The sequence below is a fragment of the Lissotriton helveticus genome, chromosome 12 (assembly GCF_964261635.1).
Source record: "Lissotriton helveticus chromosome 12, aLisHel1.1, whole genome shotgun sequence".
NCBI classification, from domain to species: domain Eukaryota; kingdom Metazoa; phylum Chordata; class Amphibia; order Caudata; family Salamandridae; genus Lissotriton; species Lissotriton helveticus.
Window position 1 is genome coordinate 732,115,702 of NC_136073.1, and position 25,116 is coordinate 732,140,817.

Consider the following 25,116-nt stretch of genomic DNA (forward strand, 5'->3'; position numbering starts at 1 on the left):
ATTAGAAGGATATATATACAAAGCACCAAGCAGTAGTAGAGAAGACACAACAGGAAATAGGAAACAGGATATGTACAGAATACAAAGGCTTGTCTAAGGCCTGGTTCAGGGTGGTTTATAGTTCTGTAGATATATTATATAACTTAGAAATGAAATAAGATTCAAGACTGTCTTTCTCGAGGGGTACATCTAGGCTTAGACACATTGAGTGTAATTTTCTATCGTAAGTAGGTGATTGTAAGATTTTCTCGTGGCTGTGTTTGGACTCCTTTGCTGTTCTGTTGACAGTTCTGGTTCTAGTCTGGATTGTAAATATCTGGACATCTTTAATGAGCCTTCTGAGGGTCTTTTTTCTTCTAACACACGTTGGTCTGCATTTTGGGAAGTGCATTCTGTCTTTACTGGAGTCTCCCTTTTGTATTTATTCTCAACATTTATTCCAGCTATATTTGGGTAGTTGGGCCTTGAAAGTTGCACCTCTGCTCCTTCTGGGCTAATTTCCAGGGGTGGCTCCTCCACTAGGGAAGAGGAGCATCGCCCCACTGCTTTCTCGCAGTGTGAGAAGCAGAAACATAAAATGGCAAAAGTCCCATTTTCTGTTTCTGTTTCTCGCACAGCGAAAGAGCAGAAGTGTTTGGTTGGGGCTGGGCGGGTGGGCGGGGCTGCTCTGTGAGCAGGGTTGGGCAGGGGAAGAGTGGCTTGCCCACTTACTGAAGGCCCCGACTGTTTGGTAGGTCCTCTGGGGCCGACCAAACCAGTCATGAGCACTCTGACCTTTCACCATGTAGGCTGCAAAGCAGCCTATATGGAGAAAATGGCCTACCCATAGGCACCTGGCTGGTCGGCGTCATGACCACTCACAACGCTGCCATTGCAGCGTTGTGATTGGCTTAGGGTAGGGGAGGGAGGCTGCCTCCTTCCTGTTCCTGGAGAGCAGGTCAGGAGCAGAGACGATGCAGGACCCGGGAAGGTACATTTATTTTATTTTTACATTAACCCCCCAACGCGTGAACCCCGCGTGACCCCCCCCCCCCACCTGTGAGTTATGCCGGCCGCGACTGCTAATTTCACTTTGAGAATTTCACAATTCAGGAAGACAATGAGTTCTGACAAGGGTGGTGGTTATTTTCCATCCTGTACTCTTCCTGAGTCAAGATGAACATTCGCCCAAGGAACAAGAACCCAACAAAACAGCCTTGAAATGAGATATAGTTGTGTGTTAATCTGAAAAAAAGAAATAAATAAGTACAGGACTTATTTTTTTCTTAGGCTTCAGCTGACAGTGCCGCCAAATGATAGGGTTTCTGACTACCAGGGGCAACAAGTCTTGATTCCACCTTATACTTCCGCTTCTCTCCACTTCCTATTTATTTATATAACTCTTACAAGTTTTTCTTCATCCTTTCTTCCTTGATAATCATTTCTCTTGCTGAGGATCAAAGCCTTACAAGGAGATATACGTTCCTGTACCCAAAAGTGAGTACCAGTGCCTATCATCTGAAACCACAGGTGAGTATTAAGCACTGGTCATCACCATTGCTATGGCTGAACAAACCCTTGTATCATCATATAGATGTTAACCATAAGTAACTGTACAGACCCTTCCAAACAGGGAAGACATAGACCCTAAGGGATCCTTTCGGACATCTAATAGAATGGATGAAAATCACAATTTCACTAATAAATAAATGGAATTCCATTTGGTCTGTGTTATTTGTTATTGTCCACAAGCAACATGTTAAATCATGGCCCAAAAAAGGAGTCACAGACCTAGGTCTAATGTAGATTCAAGCATATTTGTGAATTTACAAACTCCTCAAGTATATGCCTGGGGATCTAAGGCAATAATATATTTCTAGGTATAACCCTAATCCTCCATTTGTACTCATTTTTATTTTCCACTTCATGGAATTCCCACAAGAGTATGTATGCTACAAATGTGAAAAAACAGTTTTTTTAAATTTTATTTCTATCCCTAGATGATTGAATGTGCCCCATTAGAATTTGGGGGTGAAAAGGCACACCTTTTCCTTCCCCACTCTTGAAAGGGACTTCTTATCATCACAGGAAAATACCTTGATTGCATTAAAGGGACCATCAAAATATTTGTGGATATCCATAAACATTTGAGTTTGTAGTTGTACAGAATCCATTTGCTAGGCACCCGCGAAGGAATGCCCTCTATCCTGCCCCGGTGGGAGATTTATTACAACAGATAATCTGCAACGCTGTCAAATAGTTTGCTGGTGTTCCCGATCTCCATGCACAAATGCTCACCAAAGCCAACACAACAGGAGGTCCAGGGTCAGGGAATATTCAGCTCATTCAGAGTTTGACCTTTAGAGCCATCTGTAATTTCTTCCTCGATTCACCCACTAATTCCTCATGTTCCCTCAAATGTTGATGGATCTCCTAGTTCCAAAGCAGCGATAATTGGCATTATCAAACTCATTTGAATAAAGTGTAAATGGTAATAAGGCCTTATCCAGATTCTCTGACTCAAGATTACAGGATTTGTGAACAGATAGGTTTTTTATGCACATAGGTTCCACTTACACCTGCAAAAATCTTTGTAAATCAGGATCAAAGTTCATCATTGTTCTTGTAGTGTTCTTCTTCTGGTAACGGGTCACTTCCCAGACTTCCCAGGCGTGTCGTAACCATAGAAGAGAGACTTTTTCTATAACAGATTTCTTCTCATGTGTACTGATCCAGTGAGCTGGATGTTGTCAAAAAGTATGTTTTTAGATTCATAGCAATAATTGGCTCCATTTTGGTACAGTGTATTCCTATGCACAAGACAGATGGATTACGTTCACCTGGATCATGGGCCCCATCCTAGAGAGTGCCCTATGTAAGCCTTCCAACAATAACCAATTTGAAATGTCTGCCTAAGTAGTAGAGGTGATCGATATATTTCCCTCTTCCGGCAGAATTGGCGGAATTTTGGCCACTTTGCATTATGCTTGTAATGCAGCATTCCGGCCAAACTCCACCAACTGCTGAGTGGCAGAGTTTTTTACCATGCACGGCTCGAAAACTAAGTTGGCAAGTGCAAGTGAGATTTGGCACTCCTTAGCTTGATTTTTGTTTGCTAGGAGGGCACTCGGCGAGATTTCTCCAAAACAGGCAGTTGTGGTGGGTTGTGACGGTTAGCGGTCAGAAAGCTGCCGCTTGAGTAGAAAATCTACTCGAGCTGCAGCAAGATCAACTCGATAAGCTGCACCCGCTTGTACATCACATGGTGCCGTTCGCACTGAAAAATCAGCTCCTGCTGATAAAACACAGCGACAGCAGCGCGATGTGCCTATTTCCTCCCGTTCGCAGAATTCCGAGGAATCAAAACTCTGTAGAAATCAACATAGTGAAACTCAGCGAGTTCACCCAGGCCTACTAAAGAGCCTGTTTTTCTCGCACTGCATGACTTTATTACTGTAGTGATAGCCCCTCAATCTCCGTCTGAAAGAAGACATCAATCTGCTTGGGTGAAGGAAGGATCTGGGAGTTGTCACCAAAGCATTTACACTGCAAAAGACACCTGGTAAATTCAACTGCTACATATGTCACAAGGAAGACAATCAGAATTTCAAGATGTGAATTTATTCTGCACTTTCAAACTTGCTCTGAGTAGAGATTTTTAAAATACAAAAATAAATGAAAACAGAAGCAAACACTTGAATGAAGTCCTGCTCTTGGTAAATATGCACTCCAGGAACTAGCTAATTTTTTGGGTGGTAGCGGACGGAAATAGATTGTGGTCAGATCATGTAATATCTGCTGTTTCAGATGAAGAGGAGTGCCCTCAGTACACCAGGGACAAAGGAAGCAGGATTCATGGGATTTCCAAGACCTAAAAACTTTCTTGCCCATAATTTTGTCATGATTATTAACAACAAAAAGTCATTGGACTATGACATATCTAGTCAACTTCCAATTAAAACTAATCACCACAGAAAGAACAGACCAGCAACGCAATAGTCCTAACTATAGGATTAGCCAAAAGAAATCCACCTAACCAACCAATGACATGCACTCCACTCGCATTCATGCATGTCCGCCTAGGGCAACAAACAGTATGAACCACAATGTGGGTTCTTCAAAGACGCAACAAAAGATTTCATCACTTACCTGATACCGGATAGGCTGAGGGTCAAAGACCTGCACCAGTACTTTGATGCACCCTGAAGAGACAACTTTAAGACTGCAACCTCAAATGGGTTTGGACAGCTGGTCACATGACCCACATTCCCAATGAAACACAACTTCAGTGAAAAATAACATCCAGCATAAAACCAAAAGTATTAGACAGTTTAATTGTAGTCCTCAAAACTTCCCTGGGAGGATCCTGTGTGCAAATCTTAACCACAGGCACAAATCCAAAAGTGGTAAAGGGCCACATATGTAATGTGCAAGAGCTACAAATAAACCTGGTAACATGACATGGCATGAGGTGTGGGGGGCACAGTGTCACTTACCAGCATCCTCTCCCATTTCTGGCAGTAAGTAGTTCATTAGGCGTTCGCCTTGCTGCAAGACCGTCTCTGCTCCAAGCTTGATTGCATCCCCAATACTGAGCTGTGCTATGCCACTCAATGTCAGAGTCAGTGAAGTCTTAGCTTCATCCATGGCCAAGTTGGTCCTCCCCAGCATGTTACTCAGCCCATCCTGGGCCATGTCCCGTAGATCCTCCATTGACACCAGCATTTTTTCTGTCAGATCCATTGTTACCTAGGAGTGAAACGGGTACAGGGTGAGGGTAGAAGCCAAGAGAGGTATGTGGTCCACTGGAGATGGACACCATTTGGGATGTCAGAGGAAGAGAAGGCCACATAAAAAAATTATATTAGAGGACCATTGTTGATTTAAACAATTGGTGTTTATCAAGGGCCCCATGAACACTCACTACAAGGTTGAGCTGGTGCCACTTGGCAGTTCTGATTAACATAAAACATATACGTTGTTTTAAAAACTTTGATCGGAGACTGCTGGATTCCACTCAGAGGCTCATAAATACCATTTTACAATGACATTATGATGGAGCTGGGGGCTGGAGTGTGGTGTGGTTTGGAGATTGGTAGATGGATGGATGGATGGATTTATGGATGGATGTGTCCTTGGGAAAATGGATGAGACAGCAGGATGAAAAGAACAGTAGACTGATGGCTGGCCGACTGAATCTTACAATTTATGGTGAAGGTATAAAACAAATACCGAAAAGAGGATCGAGAGAAAGATGGAAGGTCACACTTGCAGTAGTGTACTGGTTAGTAGTTGTATCTGTACTGTCAGTGGCGGCACTGGCAGGGTCAGTGGGTGGTGCAAGCTGCAGAGGCCTCCTGACGCATCGAATGCTGGTCGGTGCCTTTCCGGACAACATCGTAATCAACCCCTTAGTTGGGTGTCATCGGCATATGCATAATTAGTGAAGCTCAAAGAATGAATGAGGACCACCATAGGGGTTACATACAGGATAAAGAGGGTGGGGTCCACCAAATGTAATTTTTTTAAATCCAGATTGAAGAGGGAGATTAAAACTGCCTGACAGCAGTCAGTAAAGAAGGATTTGAGCCAATCAAAGGCCCCGTCTCTTACTTTCGCTGATGAAAGATTCGATATGAGGATGTAGTGGGAGAAAATGCCAAAAGTAGCAGATAAGTTGGATACTTTCCACACCTTATCTCTCTTCCCCTAACCTACACTGCTCTCCATCTTTCTCTCTGTATTGCCGCTCTCTGTACCTGACCTATCTTTCTTTATTTCCACTCATGTTGTCACTCTCTCTACCTCACCACACTCCCTATACCTTGCATCTCCTTATACTTCTCTCTTTACTCCACCGTGGAGGGTGCTTGACCTTGGACCTGAGGAACTGGGTTCGAGTCTCGGTAATGACGCTAAAACCTCCTGTGATTCTGGGAAAATCACTTAATCTCCCGTGCCCAACAAATAAATTCAATGTGTCCTCATGTAACGTAACTGGTGCTATGTAAAGCGCTCTGATACCCCATTCGGGTCAAGTTCGCGCTATATAAAACTCTACCAAAAAAAACTGACGAAATATCAACCCTCAAAATATCACCATATCAAAATATCATGACCAAAATATTACAATATGGAAATATCATCAGCAAGAATATTGATTATTAAAATATGGCAGTCATTAATATTATTTGCCAAAATATAGTTGCTTAAAATGTCTTTTTTTAATTATTGTTAGGTATTTTAGTATATATTTTAAATGTATATGTCAATTGTTTTATAATAATTGCTTATGTTTTTTAATATATTTCTAAAGTTTGTAGTAGTTATTAACTTAAATTGAATTAATTTTTGTGATTTTTAGTGCCATAGTGGGTTGTGGGTTTATAGGAGTATAGGGTGGGAAGGTATTTAATTATCATACATTAATGATTATTTTGTATTTAATATTATTTATTTAATTCATATTTAAGTATGTTAATTGTCTAATACATTTTTAATGTAGATTTTATGTACAGGTTGTGGGGTTTATAGGGGTAAAGGGTGGGAAGTAATTTATTTTTAATGAATGAATAATTAGTTGGTAATTAATATAAATTAATTAATTGATAATTATGTTAACTGTACTTTTTTAGGTGCAGGTTGTGGGGTTTATAGAGGTAAATGATGGGAAATAATTTATTTTTAATTCATTAATAATTTGTTGTAAATTAATATTATTAATTGATAACTGATTATGTTAATTGCGTAATTAATAATTTTTTTAGGTGTGGGTTGTGTGTTTTATAGGGGTAAACGGTGTGGGGTAAATTAATTTAAATGAATTAATAATTATTTGTTGAATATTCTTAATTATTTAATTGGCAATTTGCTATTTTAATTGTCTAATTGATTTTGTAAGCTGAATTTTAGATGTGGGTTATGGGGTTAATAGGGGTACAAGGTGGGAAGTTAATTAATTTTAATGAATTGATATTTAGTTTAGTATGTGTTTAATTGATTATTAATTATGTGAATTTAGCAAATAATAATAAAAAGATTTTAGATGTGGGTTGTGGGTTTTTTAAGGGTATAGGGTGGGGAGTAAATTAATTTAAAGTAAATAATAGTTAATTTTTACATTAATATAATTTATTACATTGATAAATAAATATGTTAATTGTATACATTGTAAATTGTTTTAAGATTTTGTCTGAATACCCCTCACCATTCTTTCTACATTTCCTTCTCCTTCGTTATAACTCCTCTACCTCTCTATATCACTCTAAACCCTCACTTATTTATCGACCTCTCTTTCTCTACCTACCTCTTCCTTCTTTTTGGCTACCTCTCCAATCTTTCTTTACCTGCTGCTCTTCCCATGTCGCCTATTTCTCTACTGCTTCCCCATGTTTTTCTTCCTCTACTTCACCTCTCTTAGCTCTCCGTTCTTCTCCCCGGTCCCGCCACCTCCTACTATTCTTACTCAACATCGTCAATGTTCACTTTCAAAGAAGTGTACCCCTAGAAAGAAGAGAGGCAGAACATGTGTAGGAGAAGAGAACTAAGGTGAACATTTTCAGATTTTTGTCAATATAAATTAGAAAATACTCGAAGCGGGGCTTCGATTTCACTGTTGCAGTGGGCTAACAGTAATGAAAGGGAGGTTTATTCATGATTATGAACATATGGCTAATAATGCTACAATTTCAAGATCTGAGTGCTTTTGTTTTATTCTAACATTGTACGCTAGTCCACTAAACATTTGCTAAGCCAACCTTTGTCTTGCCTAATATGGGATGAACAGTTTCGTTGGACACTGAATTTCATATAAAATATTGTTGTACCAAGTAAAAAAAATGGTTTTATCAATGCTTTTTCAACCAACCTTTCTTCTGGTATCCTTTGGCTGGCAGACGTAAAGCAGCTTTAGCTTTTGTCTGGTTTTACGTCTCCCAATTTCTGAAAGTTTAACGTATGATTCAGTGTACTTTGGCATCATGAAAGTCTGAATAAGCTGAAAATAGGTAATAAACTCAAAGTTGTTCTGAAGAGGCGGCCACAAAATATGTTTTGCTAAGGCCCCAAAAATCGCCAAAATTGCACTGTTAAGAGAGCATTATTGAGCAAGTCTTGAAAAAGTTTTTGAAGAGTTTTCCCCACTCAGCATAGAGAGTGGAGTTCTGAAAAACTCTGCATAGCGGAGCGGGTCTTTTTCTCTCTTGCGGCGCACCAACGTTAAGTTGGCGAGCCCGAGCGAAGAAAATCACACGCTAGACCACCTCAATGAGGTCGGTCGCAGGAGGTGCTCGCGTTGAGAACCCTGCCACTCGCGTTGAGAAACCTGCCACTTGAGTAGAATATCTACTTGAGTGGCAGAAAGAAGCTGCGCCCTCTTGTGCTGCCGTCTGTGCTGATTTTACAGCACGGGACAAACTCCCGGTGTTAAAAATCAGACCGAGCAGAGCGACTTACCTTACTCCGCCGCTTGAAAAACTCTGCGGAGTGCAGCAGAGTTTTTTCAGCACTTCACGGAGAACTCTGCCCAGGCCTAGTAATTTCAAACTAGCAAAAGGATCACATGCATGGTGAGATTACCCTGCCATCACAACTGGTGTGACTGATAGTGCCAGTGTGGCATGCATTGTGGTGATCCCTAGTAAGCCCACACTATAAATCACACTGAGGCCCTCATTATGAGTGGGTGAATTTCACCTGGAGCAATAACTGGGCCTGCTGTTACTGCTGTGGGGTCAGTGGGCAGCATCACAGCTTGGCCCCCACCCAACCCCTGCCCCCTGGTATCCTCGTTCTGTCAATCTGTAATAAGGATCTATGTGTAAGAGAAGGCTGGGCTCAAGGCAAGGAGTACAGCATAGACTTAGGCCCCCATCCTACATCATTGCAGCTCCACAGGTACATCTCTCCTGAATGGTGCGTGAAGGCAAGCTTTACGCCCTGTACCTGCCTTACATTGCGTTTGTGATGCCATCTAGGTTTGCTGTGATCACCCACTGCCACACTGCCCCAGTCTGCCATCCCCACATCTCAAAGGATTCAGTGTGGTCCGCATTGTGTGACATACACTAGGGGAGAGGCCACAAGAGATGTACAGTCTGAGCTCTATTATTGAAGAGAAAAGTGTGTGAGGGGCCACAAGAGATGTATGGTCTGCGCTCTATTATTGAGGAGAAAAGTGTGTATTGCAGGAGATTAGCCTGTTGACTAGGGGGGTCAGTTCTTCTTTCAGACATCCCTCTGCTGATTTCAGTTCTGTGCTTGACATAAAAAACATACTACAAGATGTCACAAACCTGGATGCTGGGGAGTGAGGTAATTCAGTTTCGACTCCATTTTGTATTCCGTCGCCATTTTGTGTTGCCCTCACTCAGGCAGCTTGGCAAACCAAGTGTTTTTGCCCTTTGTACTGCTACGTGTCAAATAACCCCCCTTCCTTGTTGTGAAGCCAATTCCAGGAACTAGCCAAACTAACTAATCCTTGTCTAGACTGACTAATCCTTGTCCCAACTATCTGTTGGCCTTCAGTATTCTTTCCCTGCCCTATCTGATCTGTTGGCCTTCGGTATTCTTTCCCTGCATTATCCTATTTCTCAAGTTGTCCTTTGAAGCACACAAACACGTTGTGCCATTACTGATTGACCTATAGGTGCTGTCATTGATTGACTTATGGGGTTGGGCAAGAACACGACTCAAGGGGGGCGTTCTGGTCACATGGTGTCTTGTTTTGAATGTTTTCCTATTGGCTAATATTTGGTGCATTGGGAGTATTTTTCTGTGGGTGTATATGGTTATAAAAGACTGTGAGCCACGGAGTGAAGGGGCAGTCTCCTGAGAACCTACTGTTGTTGTACTTCTGGGACAACTGTGCATAGCTGCAGCTAATAAATTTGGCTTTCTACGCTAACAGAGTATTCCGTTTCTCTGTACAACAAGGCAGGTGAACTCGGAGATTTCAGGCGTGACCTGCGCCGCCAGGCCCTTCTAGGCCCGGTTCTTCAGGAGAGGACAAATACATCATGTGACTAGAAATTGACAGTGGCAGCAATTTTTAGACGGGCGTCTAATATATTAATACTCGGTGATCGTGTTTTCCTGTATGAAGCAAATATGTAGGAACTGATGAAGAAATCTGCACTGTGCATCCTGTGGTTGGTACCTGCAATGGTCAACTAACCACATTATTATATGAAAAAATATTGCAAGTCAAAGAACCTGGATTAAATGCGTGGAATGGCTCCCTCGAGAAGGCAATTTTGAAACAATTGGCTTCAGTGCTAGTAAATGAATGCAAACACTGCTATAACAGAGAACTCTTTAGTACTGACCAGTCTGTCCTCAACATTGAGGAAACTCTTCTTGGCAGTCAAGCTGATGATATTTGGCAGATTTTGAACAAACAAGGGGTCGTTGGCCACCTACACGCTGGCAATTTAAAAAAACAGAACACTGTGTGCTCCCACAGGGCTGACTGGTGGATAAAAGGCACTAGTGTGACAAGGGCTTTCCCATTACTGCAAACCATTCCTTAAAGTTCTTATTTACCCCCTATCGAATGACTTATGTCTTCAATGGAAATGTAAACCTTCGAAAGGTTCATATACCGCAGTCCTCGCCACATCACCAAACCTAACCATGAAAGTACCCGGGTATTTAATGTGCGCCCTTTTAAAGCCTATGGGGTTTTAGTAAATTTAAGTGAAAAATGGGTGGTGAAATGCACTAGAAAATCCACTTTTTCCAATTTGTTTATCTGGGGGGAGAAATTCGGGCTCCCTTACTTCACTTGCTCTCTGCAATCTGGTCTTGGGCGTTGTCCAAGGTTGACAGCTCCCGGGGGGGAGGTGTGAGGTAGCCTCCTTGCAGAAACCGTGGACCCCTGCATATATCGTCCTTATTAAGCACCGGGCACTCATTTCATACAATGCCCATCATCTTCATTACCAGCGCCCCTTGCTTGCATGGGACTACTGAAGGTTTAAATGCCCGCAAACCTTTGTAAATGTAGTTGAATTGATATTGCGCCTCCTACCCCCGACGAGGTGTACCCCCGAGGAGTTGCGAGCTACTCGCGAACCCAAGGTTAGTGGTGAGACTTGTTTTTGGTCTTCTTTGTAAGTTATTTAGGGGCATATCAACAGGGCACAGCGGTAGAATTATCGCTGCTTTAGCGTCTGTTTTCGGGCGAAAAGCGGTGATAATTCTATCGCCCTATCAGCATGGACACGCTAACGAGTGAACCCATGCCTTTGTGCCCATTTTCTTTGCGCCTCGCATCCCTAATGAGATGCGAGGTAGGCGTTCCCGACTGAAATTCAGCGGGAATAATCACTAACACAGCTTCTCCCTATTAACTAGGAAATCGCTAACACGTCTAGCGTCATTAAAAGTAGCGTTAATCGGGTATATCGCTGGTTCTTTACGCCTGCTATTTTCCCGACTTAGCTATATGTTGCATGGGAGGTGGATCATAATGCTAAATCCACTTCTCCCTATTTACAATGTTTTCTCTGACTCTTTGTTAGATCGCTGGTAATCCTGCGATATTTCCTGCTTATCGTCGCTATTGCCGGGATTTCTATCGCCTTGGCGATGCGCGTTGTAAATATTGTGCTGACCGGGCGATAGAATCCGGCAATAGGCGGCGTTAGGATTTTGCACGCTAAACGCGGCCAGCAATAATTATCGCTGCCACTTGCTGATATGCTCCTTAGTTATTTTCTGGTCTCATGAATCTCAAGCACTTACCACCAGTTCAGTGACAGAAGTAGATTCTGGCTGGAAGGAGCAATCCAAGCAGCTGTTGGTTGGGCCGCAGGAGTAGGGAGTCTGGGCTTCCCTGGCGTGTGGCATATGTGCCACACCTTTGTAATTGGCACTGGTGAGTCACTAGGCGAGTAACCAGGTAGATTCGAGAAAGTAAAGGAAGCTTCACAAGCTGTTATTACTAGAGGTTGGCAAGCCACTGACATCTCAAGCCAGACGCGGGCCTAATGCCCGGCTCCGGCCCTGCTTCAGCTTGAGGTACTTTTAGAACCGTGAGCCCCAAAAGAGCCGAGCTTTCACGACAGGCCATTGTGGCCTGATGCGTACAGCTACCAATCATGGACCATCCGGAGTTTGGTTCGAATCATCACCTCGGCTCATTTTCCTGCGAATCCTGGCAAAATTCCCTGTGTTGAAAAAAACATGTCTCATTGCCTGTGTCTGTTGTGAATCGCTGTTATGACTTCGGGCAAGGTTTGTGCTATGTACAACTGCCTAAAATATAATGTGGAGTCTGTCTGACTCTAATCTTATCCTCCTTGAATTAGCACAAAGCATTAACCTTCGAAATCAGAAAGAGATACCCACCCAGTGGCTGAAATACAGAGAGTGAAACTGGAAAACCTGAAATCAATCTCAGCTCGCCTCCCTGACCAAGCTGTGTGAGCCTGGGCAAATACTTTATTTTACCGAGCATTCTTTTTGTTCACTATCACAAATGACAGCAGCTTCAACTAAGGGAGTTCAGGATGTGTGATTCACGAAAAACAGTTTTTTATTTGAATTAATCACCTATAACGTGTTCCATCTGCAATAGGAATCAAGGCAACGTATGTAGTACACATGACAACTGACCTCTTAGGTCACTAACAGCATTGCCATTGGATTATTAAGGCAGCAGGATTTTTTTCAGTTCATGCTTAAAAGTTCTCACTTTTAAGAAGTAAGCATTCTTTTCATGGAATCTGATGCACCAAGTAGAAACGCTTCCGCGTGTTAAAGTAATATACTCAAAAAATCAAATCAAAATTATCTTTATTCGACTGTCAACAGGTGCAGTCATAAAAGCACATAAAATACATATATATACAATTCATTTATAAAAAGGATGCAACAGACATATAAAAAAGGGCAATCACGAAAGACTAAAAAATATGCTGTAAACCAATATGAGTGTACTTTTTTTGGGGGACATAATTACTTGTATGATACAGTACATCTTGGGATCAACCTTCCATACTTAGTCTAAACTTCAGGGCTGTTTTTAAAAACTTACAAGTGAAAAAAGTGCTATCGCCATGTAACATTTGAAGATATAAAAGTGCTGGCTTAATTTGCACATAGTTCAACTTTTTAAGCAAGGGTTTTAAAAACATACTTCGTGGTCTCGAATAGAAGGTGCACAGGAATAAAAAGTGAGCCAAGTCTTGCGGAGACTTGTTGTCGCAGCCGCAAGGTGGCAGCACTTGACCTCTATGGGCTCCGCTCGGTACAGCTAGCAACAGATGATATATACCAAAGCGGAATCTGCTCAGCAAGAAGCGCTCATGTCTAGATATGTTCCAGGATAAATATGGTTCAGAGCGCACACAAGTCTTAGTTAAAATATGGCTCCTTACGCTGGCCTTCTTTAACTCAATTTCTTCCCTATCAAGATGTCGATTTAGTAGGAAAATATCCTTTACAGAGTTTACATCTTTCTTGATAATATGCTGAGGTGTTAGGTAAAGATCCAACCTGCCCAGATCTTTACAGCAATTTCTAATGTATTTCAGCCAAGGTATCTTGAGTTGCCCTTCCCAGGTGAGGGCTTCAGCGAGAATGTTATGGGTCAGTGGTATTGAAGGATTGAGCCAACAATTCATCCAACAGAGCAGAGGATTGACAGCAATTTTATCTCCTAGGTGCGATGTGCCTAGTTCCTCATGAATGGAGAAGTTTGCAGTACTTTTAGGTAAACTCAGGACCTGTTTCAGGAAGTTATTTTCAAGAGTTACAAGGGCGTCTGCTGGTAAGAAGCCCCATAATTCACTTCCGTAACAGGCAACCGTCACGCTTTTTGCTTGGTAGAGCTTCATTACGGCGGACACTGGAGTGTTACCCATTTTGCGTGCAAAATCCATAATCCCGCTGTTGGTCCTTAGGACTTCACCTTTCTTTTTAATTATGGCTGGGCCCCAAGTAAGTTTGTGATCAAACAGCCCTCCTAGGTATGAAAAAGTTTTTGTTGACGGTATGTTTTCCCCGTTCACTGAGAGGGGATAACGGTTTTTCGGAGCTGAGCCTACCGTCATAACAAAAGATTTGGAGTTGTTGATACTCAGGCCACGTGAAGTCATAAATTGAAGAAAGGAGTCCAATAGTTTTTGAAGTCCAAGTGCTGTTCTGGATAAAAGGACGGCATCGTCCGCGTATAGCAGAACCGGCACGCCCTTTTTCCCAATGCGAGGATAATCCGTGTCAATTTTTAAAAGGTGTTCTTCGAGACCATTTATATATAAGTTAAAAAGAAAAGGTGCTAAAATACAGCCCTGCCTGACCCCCCGGTTAATTTTAAAGTCTCTCGTTACTTTCAGATCTTTTGTGTAACGGACATTGGCACGAGTGTCGTTGTGGAGGTCAGCCAAGAAGTTGATCAAATTATTTTCAACACCCATATTCTGCAATACTTCCCAGAGTTTACTCCTGTCGACACAATCAAAGGCCGAGGAAAGGTCCATGAAGGCCATGTATAATGTTCCTTCTCTGGCTTGAGTGTATTTCCCACAGATTAAATATAGATTCAGACATTGAGTAGTTGTAGCATGACCTGGTCTGAATCCATACTGGACGGGGGTCAATATATTGTTATGTTTGGCCCACGCGTTCAGCCGGTTTAAAAGGATCCCCCCCACAACCTTTGCAACTGAGTTTATCAGAGAAATTGGTCTGTAACAAGCCGCTTTTGTTCTGTCACCCTTTTTATATACAGGGATGATAGTAGATGCTCCCCAGGACTTAGGGGCGCCCACTACGATCCCGGCATTAATGACAGCTGTAAGAATTGGGGCCCAGAAAATGATGTTATGTTTAAATAAGTCCGGTGGAAGACCGTCTGGACCCGGAGCTTTATTGCTAGAAAGACCATGTATCCCTAATTCAACTTCTTGGATGGTGAAGTGTAGTGAAATACTTTCAGGAAGATGAGGTGGTTGCAAGGTCTGTGGAGCGTCACTCTTAAAAATGGAGCTGAAATGGGAAATCCAGTCATTCTCGGGTATCACTGTTCCCAGGCTCTCGGCATTCGGGTCATCAAAGAGTGGTTTATTGATTATACTCCAAAACTTCGAGCTGTTGCCCAAGGTTGAAGGATCAAGCAGAGATTCCCAAATTTTAATTTTTATAGACTTTTTACGAGAGGCAAGAGCGTTTTTGTATTCTGCACGGAGGGCCTTAATAAGTGCAGAGTCTCTTGGCTTATTCTTAAGAGCTGCTTTTAATTTTCGATTAGCTAAGGAACAGGCTTGATCAAACCATCGAGGATATTGGGCAATTGGCCCCTTGACAGGTACAGTCAGCAATTGATCAATCCTTTTAGACACCACTGAAAAAGCAGATAAGATGGATTCCGGAGAAGCGGAATTTGAGGCACAGAGCTTGAGTTCAATTTCACAGTGCTGAATTACAGTCTCATACAGTTTATCACTGTTTATCAAATTCCATTTCAGGCGGCGGCTATTGTTTACCGGCTTAAGTGCCCCTGGGTCCTTGATGTTTTTTCGGAGTACGAAGGGGCCGCATTGTAGCTCAACATGTAGGGGGTTGTGATCACTGTGAATGCTTTCAAGGATGTCAAAATTTAGCACCTGTTGGATCACACCAGCTGAAAGTAGGATGTGATCTATGAAAGAACCTGACTCAGATCCTTTATAGGTTGGATTTTTGAATATAAAAGAGTCATCTTTCAAAGATAGTGCCAAGGTTAAATTCATAGTGTCCATTAAGGTATTCAGTTTTGTACCGCGATGGCAGTGGGTAAAATGAGGGCCTGTTTTAAGTCCACAGCCCAAGGAGCCCAAAGGTGTTAAAAAAGGGCTTCTGCAAATGTGCGTGTTGAAGTCACCAAGGAGTATTTTGTCCTGGGGCAATTTTTTCCGATTATCACTTAGATGATGTAAAAGAGTGTCGATGTTACATTCGCTCGGAATAGAGACGGAATTGTAGAAGTTGACCAAGGCTATTCCTTTCTTCCCCTTTCTGAGGACCAAGATCTGGATGTTCTTGCTATCCATCTGCACACAGTTAATCTCAGAACTAAGTGACAGTCTAATAAATATTGCTAAGCCCCCTTTTGCCCTACCACTGGGCGATGGTGATGCATGTACAAAGAAGCTATGAAATCCCTCAATAAAGATATTACTGTCTACTAACCAGGTTTCCTGAAAGCATAGGATGGTGTACTTTTTAACAAAGGATACCCACATCGGGTCATTGATTTTAGAGGCCAGTCCAGCAATGTTCCAAGACAGTATTTTAATTGAATTGGGGTCGTTGTGATCTGAAGTTGATGCAGGGATTACGTTAGTAGAATGGTGCGAATGTAAACTAACATTTGTTACTGAATTCATCCTCTGGTGTGTAACGGTAGATGAATATTGAGAGACTGTAGAGAAGGAAAGACTACAAAATTCAGATACAGGAGGGGCAGGAATATGTTCCACTGTGGGGCTCGCTAAGTAACTAGATCTCGTCGTATTGGGAGTGTTAGCTAAAAAGCCCTCGGGGGTACTCAAGGATGTTAATAAGTTGGCCTTGGATTCTACAAAGATATCTTGCCTATCAGGGCATGAGACAAGAGGCAGGTCAGATGACAGTCAATCAACCTCATCCAGTTGGTCGTGGTTGTAGAGTACATCAAATCTATTGGCCGTTGGAAACCCATAGTCATTAAACTGTAAATTAGAATGATGATATGGACGATGAAAACTGTACCCTTGTCTATCAGCTATTACTGTTGGTTGATAATTATACGTTTTGTTTACCCAAGGATGAGTGTAAGGGTATGGCTCTAGGCCCACTGGTATGCCTTGGTGAGGTAAAGCAGGGGCCGACCAAGGTTGATAGTTTGGCTGTGGCATAAAGGGTCCTTCTTGAATATAATTAAATTTAGTTTTATTCCTTTGGGTATCTGAGCGAACTGGATAGAAATAGCTTAGACCCATAGTACGGATCAGGCTATTTGTCACAGGGCTCCTCCAGTCTGCAATAAATTTCGCTGCTCCTATATATTTAAAGGTGACCACAATGCAGTCACCCTCTGTAGATTTAAAACGAGTACCCACCCACTCGACTCTTTTGACATATTGGATAGTTCCTGTTATATTGGGAGGAAGAGGCCTGTGTGTAGTAAGCCATTGCATTACTTTGTTCTTCAGTTCCTCCCGTGTCTCCTCTCTATTATCGTCTACTTTCGGTACCCCAATCATAACTATTGTGTAGGGATTTGACTGTGGTGGTAGATTTATATATGATGCTGATCGTGTAGTGGTGGGTTTAGCAGGCTGTGCACCTATTACTTTTGACTGGGTGTTAACAATTGGGAGAGCCGTATGACTTAAACTCTCAGTTGTTCCTGTGTTTGTATTAGGTGGATGACCCTCTGTTGCCCACTCACAGTCATCGTCATCCTCACCTGCTTGGGTGTTTAGCGTGTTGACTATGGGTATCGTGATCGCCACAGTGGGCTGAGCTGTTTGAGAGCTTGTCGTCAGGTCAGTTGTGGGTGGACTCTGATACTGTGTTTTCTTTAGATTTTCTGTGTTCTTTAAAGAGTCACAAGAATTTTTTACAGTTTTAGAGTTCTTTACATTTAGAGTGGTCACAGCTGGAACAAAGGTAGATGGTAAGTTAGGAGTTTTAAGTAATCTAAGAATGCTGGATGATATGTCATTTTGAGCCCTCTCGAATTTACTCAAGGCCTTCTCAATACTAGTAATCTGATGACTAATAGGTTGTAGAAGTGATTTAATTAGAGTTTCAATCTCTCTCATGGATGGTATGTTCGTACTGCTCTTCTTATCTATATGACCTGTTTCCTCATTGACCAAATTAATACCTGTGATGGTCTTAGTGTTTCCATGTACGTCATGATCCTGTAGAGCAGTTAATGAGGGCCCCCGCATATTGGTTCCGTGGGTTTCTTCAGGCTTGTTTTCTGCCACATGTCTTTAATTGAGCGTTTAAGTTTGCCTGAAAGGGGATGGTTTTTCCTCATCGAAGGTTTAATTCTTCGCTTATTCCGTTTGCCCTTTAAAAAATTGAGTTGTTTAAAAATTTGTGAGTCTGTCGGGTCAGTGACTGTTGAAGCGCTCACCTCAGGATGAGCATCCAAACCTAAAGATGTAACCTTTTCCTGATGATCATTATTTACACTATTTGTTACAATCATAAGACTGTTATCCAGGTTATTCTCCATTATATCAGTTGGCAGAGATTTAGACGTTATGTCTTTGACATGTGATCTTGGTAATTCCGAGAATGATTGCAACAGTAGAGACTCCTGCGATGAAGCAGTGTTATCCATGTTTTGGTCGTCATTAGTAGTATACGTGGACAAATCTGGGAAACATAAATTTGGAGTCAAAGAGAGACGCCTCTCAGTGTTCTGAATGGCATCCGCAACGACATTTATGGTTTTTTGGAGCATTATGTCTATAGCAGTTATAGTGGGTAAAGGTGTACTCACAGTTTTAAGTCTGCTAGTTGATCTAGTAGCCATTGGTGTTTTTTGCGTTTTGGTCATCCTTTACCAAAGAGTAATGCCCCGTTCTCCGTGTATAGATTATAGTGGATGTGACTTCTGGGTCCTGACAGAGGTGCTTAGGGGGGTGGCCCGACCCGGCCACCTCGCGCCCCTGAGGGCCACAGAGGGCCCGCCCTTTGCCCGGGCTTAGCCCCGGGCCCTGCCCCGCGCGCGGTCCCGCGACGCGGGAAGGCCAGCCCCTTTAACGGCGCCTCCGGGCGCCAAGCCTCGACGCGACTTCCTGTCCTGTCGCGGAGGCTTCTGGGGGCTGTAGTCTCTACTCCAGTCCCCCGCTCTGCAGCAGTCCCGGTGTCAGAGGGCTGCGGCGGGGAGAAGGAGACAGCAGGTGCGGTGATGGGCGCTCGAGACCCCTTGACGGCGAGGCTGGTGGTAGGTCGGGATCCCAGGAGTCGGTCTAGCGTGCAGGAACACACACGCACTGGACACAGCAGGTATGGCGCTTACACCCCGCTCCACCGCAAGGCCAGCCCCTTTAACGGCGCCTCCGGGCGCCAAGCCTCGACGCGACTTCCTGTCCTGTCGCGGAGGCTTCTGGGGGCTGTAGTCTCTACTCCAGTCCCCCGCTCTGCAGCAGTCCCGGTGTCAGAGGGCTGCGGCGGGGAGAAGGAGACAGCAGGCGCGGTGATGGGCGCTCGAGACCCCTTGACGGCGAGGCTGGTGGTAGGTCGGGATCCCAGGAGTCGGTCTAGCGTGCAGGAACACACACGCACTGGACACAGCAGGTATGGCGCTTACACCCCGCTCCACCGCAAGGCCAGCCCCTTTAACGGCGCCTCCGGGCGCCAAGCCTCGACGCGACTTCCTGTCCTGTCGCGGAGGCTTCTGAGGGCTGTAGTCTCTACTCCAGTCCCCCGCTCTGCAGCAGTCCCGGTGTCAGAGGGCTGCGGCGGGGAGAAGGAGACAGCAGGCGCGGTGATGGGCGCTCGAGACCCCTTGACGGCGAGGCTGGTGGTAGGTCGGGATCCCAGGAGTCGGTCTAGCGTGCAGGAACACACACGCACTGGACACAGCAGGTATGGCGCTTACACCATAGTAATATACTCTCTTGAATTTTGAAGACAATTTATCATATTCTAACATTTTTGTTGCATGATTTACAAGTCAAATATTTTCAGGGCTCGGCTCGTGCACGGGCTTTTACAGCCAGAGCCGACCCTTGGCGCAGTTCCCCCTGTTAAGTTGGGGCGCCAGCTCTAGCTGTAAACACGCATGCCTGGCCCCTCCATTGAGGGGGTCTGGAAGCAGGCTTAGGCCGCCAACCAGTGGCCGCATGATATTAGTGGAAACGGATTGAAAGATAGCTATGAAACATTGACGAAAATGAGATCAATAGTACGGTGGGGACATCTAGTGGCTAACAGAAGTACATACGGCAAGTATGATCTTGAGAGAAGCGAAGATGCCGTTTCTGTGATGTGAAAGTGTTTAGCAGCGAAAGGATCGGAGCTGAGCGTTTGGTGCAGAGAGAGCGAAGGGAGTAGTAGTAGACAAGCATTTGCAATGCCATCGGTCTCGTCTTTGGGACGGGGACCGTATAAGCATTTAGCCAGGCAGCAGACTATCCTGGGTGCTGCAACATGGAAGTTTTAAGACGTATAGGAACACCAATGTAGTGCCAAAACACCCTCATTCCAGCTTTTACAACCAACGTATGAAATATGCATCTTTATATGAACATCTACCAAGAGCTTGAGTATGAGTGAGAGGGGTATAATTGTGCCTCTGCTGGTGGCCCTGACAATGGTATAAGGAAACGCAGGCTGAGGCTACAGAGAAGGTGCTGCTGCCCTTTCGCAAGCATCCTAATATCAAATACTTTCTGATTGGACCTGGGGTGAGTGCCCACGAGGAGCAGCTGCGGGGCTTCTGAAGTGTGCAGATTAATGTCAGAAAGAATGCTTCTATTTTATAATTTTAAGAAATGTCTCATAACGGGGCACGGGGTGCAAATGTAACTGATTGATTGGCAGAAAGGAAGGCTGTATTACAGACTACTTCACAGAGGACAGAAGTACAGGGTAGCCCTAGTTTACCCATGGAATCACTTCACTTTAAGGTCACTGAGGTTCAAGCGGCTATCCTTGCTACAGCTGGGGGAAAGGCTCCTGGCGCGGATGGTGTACCAGCTGACTTGTATAAGGCAGACCCCCCAGGTTTGGGCAACAATACTAGCCTGGGTCTTTAATGCGGCCAGCACATGTGGCTTTCCTTCATCATGGGTGAAGGCTATTATTATTCCAATTTTTAAAAAGGGTGCAAGAGATGATCCTTCTTGCTATAGACCCATTTCGCTCCTAAATTCTGCTGCTAAAGTTATGGGTAAGGTGATCTTGAATCATTTATCCTCGTGGCTCGAGAATTTTAATGTTCATAGCGATCTTCAGTACGGTTTTAGGCAAGGGAGGGGAACACTTGATCAATGCATAAATTTGCACACTGTAATTGGGAAGTACAATATTGCAAAGAAGGGCACACTGCATATGGGGTTTAAGGACCTTATATCGGCCTTTGATCGAGTAAACCGGTCAAAATTATGCCCCGTCTTGGAAGAGCTGGGTATTGAGCAGAGTTTAATATCCTTTTTACAGCACGGTGATGGATTAAACCCAGATCTTTTGACTGGGTGTGAGTGTTTGATTGGTTCAGATGCTCCGTCCATTACCACCCCCTTTTGTACCGCTTTTGGCCGCCATAAGTGTGGCAGGGTATGCTCAGACGTGAGTCCCTTGCTCACTTTGCCACTGGATTCAAGCAAGCCGGGCTGAAGACGGCTGTAATGCCAGAAACCAGTCCTCGGAAGCTTGTTTCCGGTCCAGGGCAGGCATGGCTTGGCAGTTCGGGCTGGACTGTTCCCATGAGGCACAGGGTCAGACTGATTTGCATATAGCCATGTCTGAACTGGGGTGGCAGAGTGGGCTAAAGAACGGTGATGGATTAAACCCAGATCTTTTGACTGGGTGTGAGTGTTTGATTGGTTCAGATGCTCCGTCCATTACCACCCCCTTTTGTACCGCTTTGGCCGCCATAAGTGTGGCAGGGTATGCTCAGACGTGAGTCCCTTGCTCACTTTGCCACTGGATTCAAGCAAGCCGGGCTGAAGACGGCTGTAATGCCAGAAACCAGTCCTCGGAAGCTTGTTTCCGGTCCAGGGCAGGCATGGCTTGGCAGTTCGGGCTGGACTGTTCCCATGAGGCACAGGGTCAGACTGATTTGCATATAGCCATGTCTGAACTGGGGTGGCAGAGTGGGCTAAAGAACGGTGATGGATTAAACCCAGATCTTTTGACTGGGTGTGAGTGTTTGATTGGTTCAGATGCTCCGTCCATTACCACCCCCTTTTGTACCGCTTTGGCCGCCATAAGTGTGGCAGGGTATGCTCAGACGTGAGTCCCTTGCTCACTTTGCCACTGGATTCAAGCAAGCCGGGCTGAATACGGCTTTAATGCCAGAAACCGGTCCTCGGAAGCTTGTTTCCGGTCCAGGGAAGGCATGGCTTGGCAGTTCGGGCTGGACTGTTCCCATGAGGCACAGGGTCAGACTGATTTGCATATAGCCATGTCTGAACTGGGGTGGCAGAGTGGGCTAAAGAACGGTGATGGATTAAACCCAGATCTTTTGACTGGGTGTGAGTGTTTGATTGGTTCAGATGCTCCGTCCATTACCACCCCCTTTTGTACCGCTTTTGGCCGCCATAAGTGTGGCAGGGTATGCTCAGACGTGAGTCCCTTGCTCACATTGCCACTGGATTCAAGCAAGCCGGGCTGAAGACGGCTGTAATGCCAGAAACCGGTCCTCGGAAACTTGTTTCCTGTCCAGGGAAGGCATGGCAGTTCGGGCTGGACTGTTCCCATGAGGCACAGGGTCAGACTGATTTGCATATAGCCATGTCTGAACTGAGGTGGCAGAGTGGGCTAAAGAACGGTGATGGATTAAACCCAGAGTGTTTGATTGGTTCAGATGCTCCGTCCATTACCTCCCCCTTTTGTACCGCATAACAACACTACAGCGGCAGTGAGGTTTAAGGAAGATGGCAGTCTGACTGACTCCTGGGAGGCTAAGCGAGGGGTATGCCAGGGGTGCATTTTGGCTCCTTTACTGTTTACGCTCTATATAAATTAACTTGGCGACATCCACACAGCGAGCACCAAAGACATTCCAAGAGCAGGGACCGAATTGGTCCCTGCTCTACTGTATGTTGATGATGCAGTATTGCTTGCAAGGACTGCTATAGGCCTCCAAAAACCTTTTAAATGCTTTTATTAATTCTATGGAGTCACTCGACTTTGCGACCAACTTTTCTAACTCCCATACAATGACAATTGACAGTAAAGTGGCCCCAAAGACTATGTTAGAAATAGGGGTCTCTAGTTGGCAGTGGCGGGCCACAGTCCAAGTAGGGACCCTTGTTCCTAAGTCAGAGTAAGGGGGCTACACCCTTTGATAACCCCTGCGGTAACGTAGCACGAGCAGTTAGGCTTATCTCAGAGGCAGTGTGTGAAGCATTTATGATCATACACAGTAACACAGTGAAGGCCACTACAAAGGGACACCACACAAGTAGTTATAAAAAAATAAGTATCTTTATATATAGACTTAACACAAGACCAATAACGGTAAAAAGCCACAATACTGGAAATGGGGGGTACTCTTGAAAAGCTGGAAAAAGAGTTCAAAGTGTTCAAATAGGGGTTCAGTTCAAAGTAGTGGTCTCTGCGACCCTTTTATTTACAAAGTACCTGTATTTCGTAGCAAAACCAACAAAATGTTGAAAAGGAGCTGTAGCGATGATTTTCCCCACACTAGGCCGGTGATGCATTGAATCTTTGCCGCAAGGGAGGATGATGCGCTGATCCTGTTGCGTGTGCGATCTTGTTGCGATGAAAGAAAATGGAGCTCCGCGAGGGAGCGATGATCCGGGTGCGATGCGAGAAAAATGGCAGACGCTCTGCGTCCGCGCTGCGATGATCTCGATGCGATGATCCGGGGTCAGCGAGCCTTTGAAAAGCCCGCAAACGTGTGATGCGATGATCTCTGGGGTTAGCGAGCACTTTGGGGCCCGCAAGCGTTGGATGTGATGATCTTTGGTTTGCGAGCGCTCGGCGGCAGCAGCGCATGGATTTTTCTTACGCTCTTCAGCTGCAGCGGCTCGCAAACGGCATTAGCGACGATTTTCAGCTCTATTTTCTCTGCAGTAGAACTAGAGGCCCTGGAACTCACAGGGGCCTCACCTGCAGATAGAAATCCTCACTGGGAGGAATCAGGAGGCTGGTGGAGGAGTCGATGTGCCTGTGACTCCAGCAGGAGGCTAGCTCTCATCTAGCCCTTGGGTGATTGCTTAGCTAAAATGAAAGTCTCTCAAAAGTCCTTTTCCCTCTTCTTCCAAGTCCAAGGGGAATTACTGCAGGTCAATCCAAGAAACAGCACACAAGCACAAGGACAGTCCTCTCCTGCAGATTCCTTCAGTAACATGGACAGAAGTTCCTCCTGCATCCAGGAGCAATACAAAAATCAGGGGTTTGGGCACAGATATTTATACCCCAAAAGTCTTTGTTCTCAGAAGTCTCTAGTCACTGAACCCAGCATGAACCAGTTCTGCTCTGGCCGGGAGCACTTTGTTTACAAGGCTGCATCCTTCCTTTCAGAAACAGGGGGTCTACCATCAGACGCACAGTAGGAGGCGGAGCCAGCTTTCACCTTGCCAGGCACAGCCCTATTCAGGACAAGGAGCTACCCCTCCCCAGTACTCAATGCAGATTCCTCTATTCAACCCAGGTCTGACTCAGCCTGCCTTGCCCCTCTAAACCCAGACAGCCAATACACATAACAGCAGAGCACACTGGAGGCTTAGGCAAGAAAATACCTACTTCCTAAAAGTGGTATTTTTAAACACAGAATAGTAAAACCAACTTTACTAAAAGACGTATTTTACTATTCTGAGCTCAGGCATACTAAACTTGAATTTCTACCATGTTCCCTGAGTCAGATAGGACTATAAGATGTAATAGCCAGTCTGCCCATTCAAGCCTATAGAGAACAGGTAGCCTTTCAGCAGTGAAAACAAAATGGAGGGGGATTCACTAACAGGACATGCTACACATATCAAGCCATGTCCTACCTTACACAGACAGTGTACCTACCATAGGGGTGACTGACATGATGCTAAGGGAAGGGTCAGGGGCTGGGAAGTGAGGGCACTTCACAGCCAAGATGGAAGTTCTGGACTGCATGCAGACACTGCAGTGGCAGGTCTGAGGTACACTTTACAAGCTACTTCTTTGGGTGGCGCAAACCAGCGCTGCAGGCCCACCAGCAGCATTTGGGTTATCAGCCTTGGGCACACACAGGCCACACTACTAGGGACTAACAGGTAAACCAAATAAACCAATCAGGGATATACCAATTCACCGTCATATTTACACAAGGAGCATTTGCACCGTGGCACTGAATGGCAGTGACAGCGCCCAGAGCACCTTATACCAGCAAAAACAGAGGAGACAACAGCGAAAAATGGAAGGGAGACCCACGCCTTGGTGCCAGGTCTAACACGTGTCCCCCCCCCCAGCTGATATCAG

At 44.6% G+C, this 25,116-nt stretch overlaps 1 protein-coding gene across 1 annotated transcript in view; it reads right to left on the minus strand.

The window, feature by feature from the left end:
* LOC144798650 (uncharacterized) overlaps positions 1 to 25,116 on the minus strand; it is a 586,698-nt gene that overhangs the window by 413,738 nt on the left and 147,844 nt on the right. Inside the window, exon 5 of the mRNA XM_078669633.1 lies at positions 4,476 to 4,728. Within this exon, the coding sequence (XP_078525759.1) occupies positions 4,476 to 4,728 (253 nt within the window). The remainder of the gene's footprint in view (positions 1 to 4,475; positions 4,729 to 25,116) is intronic.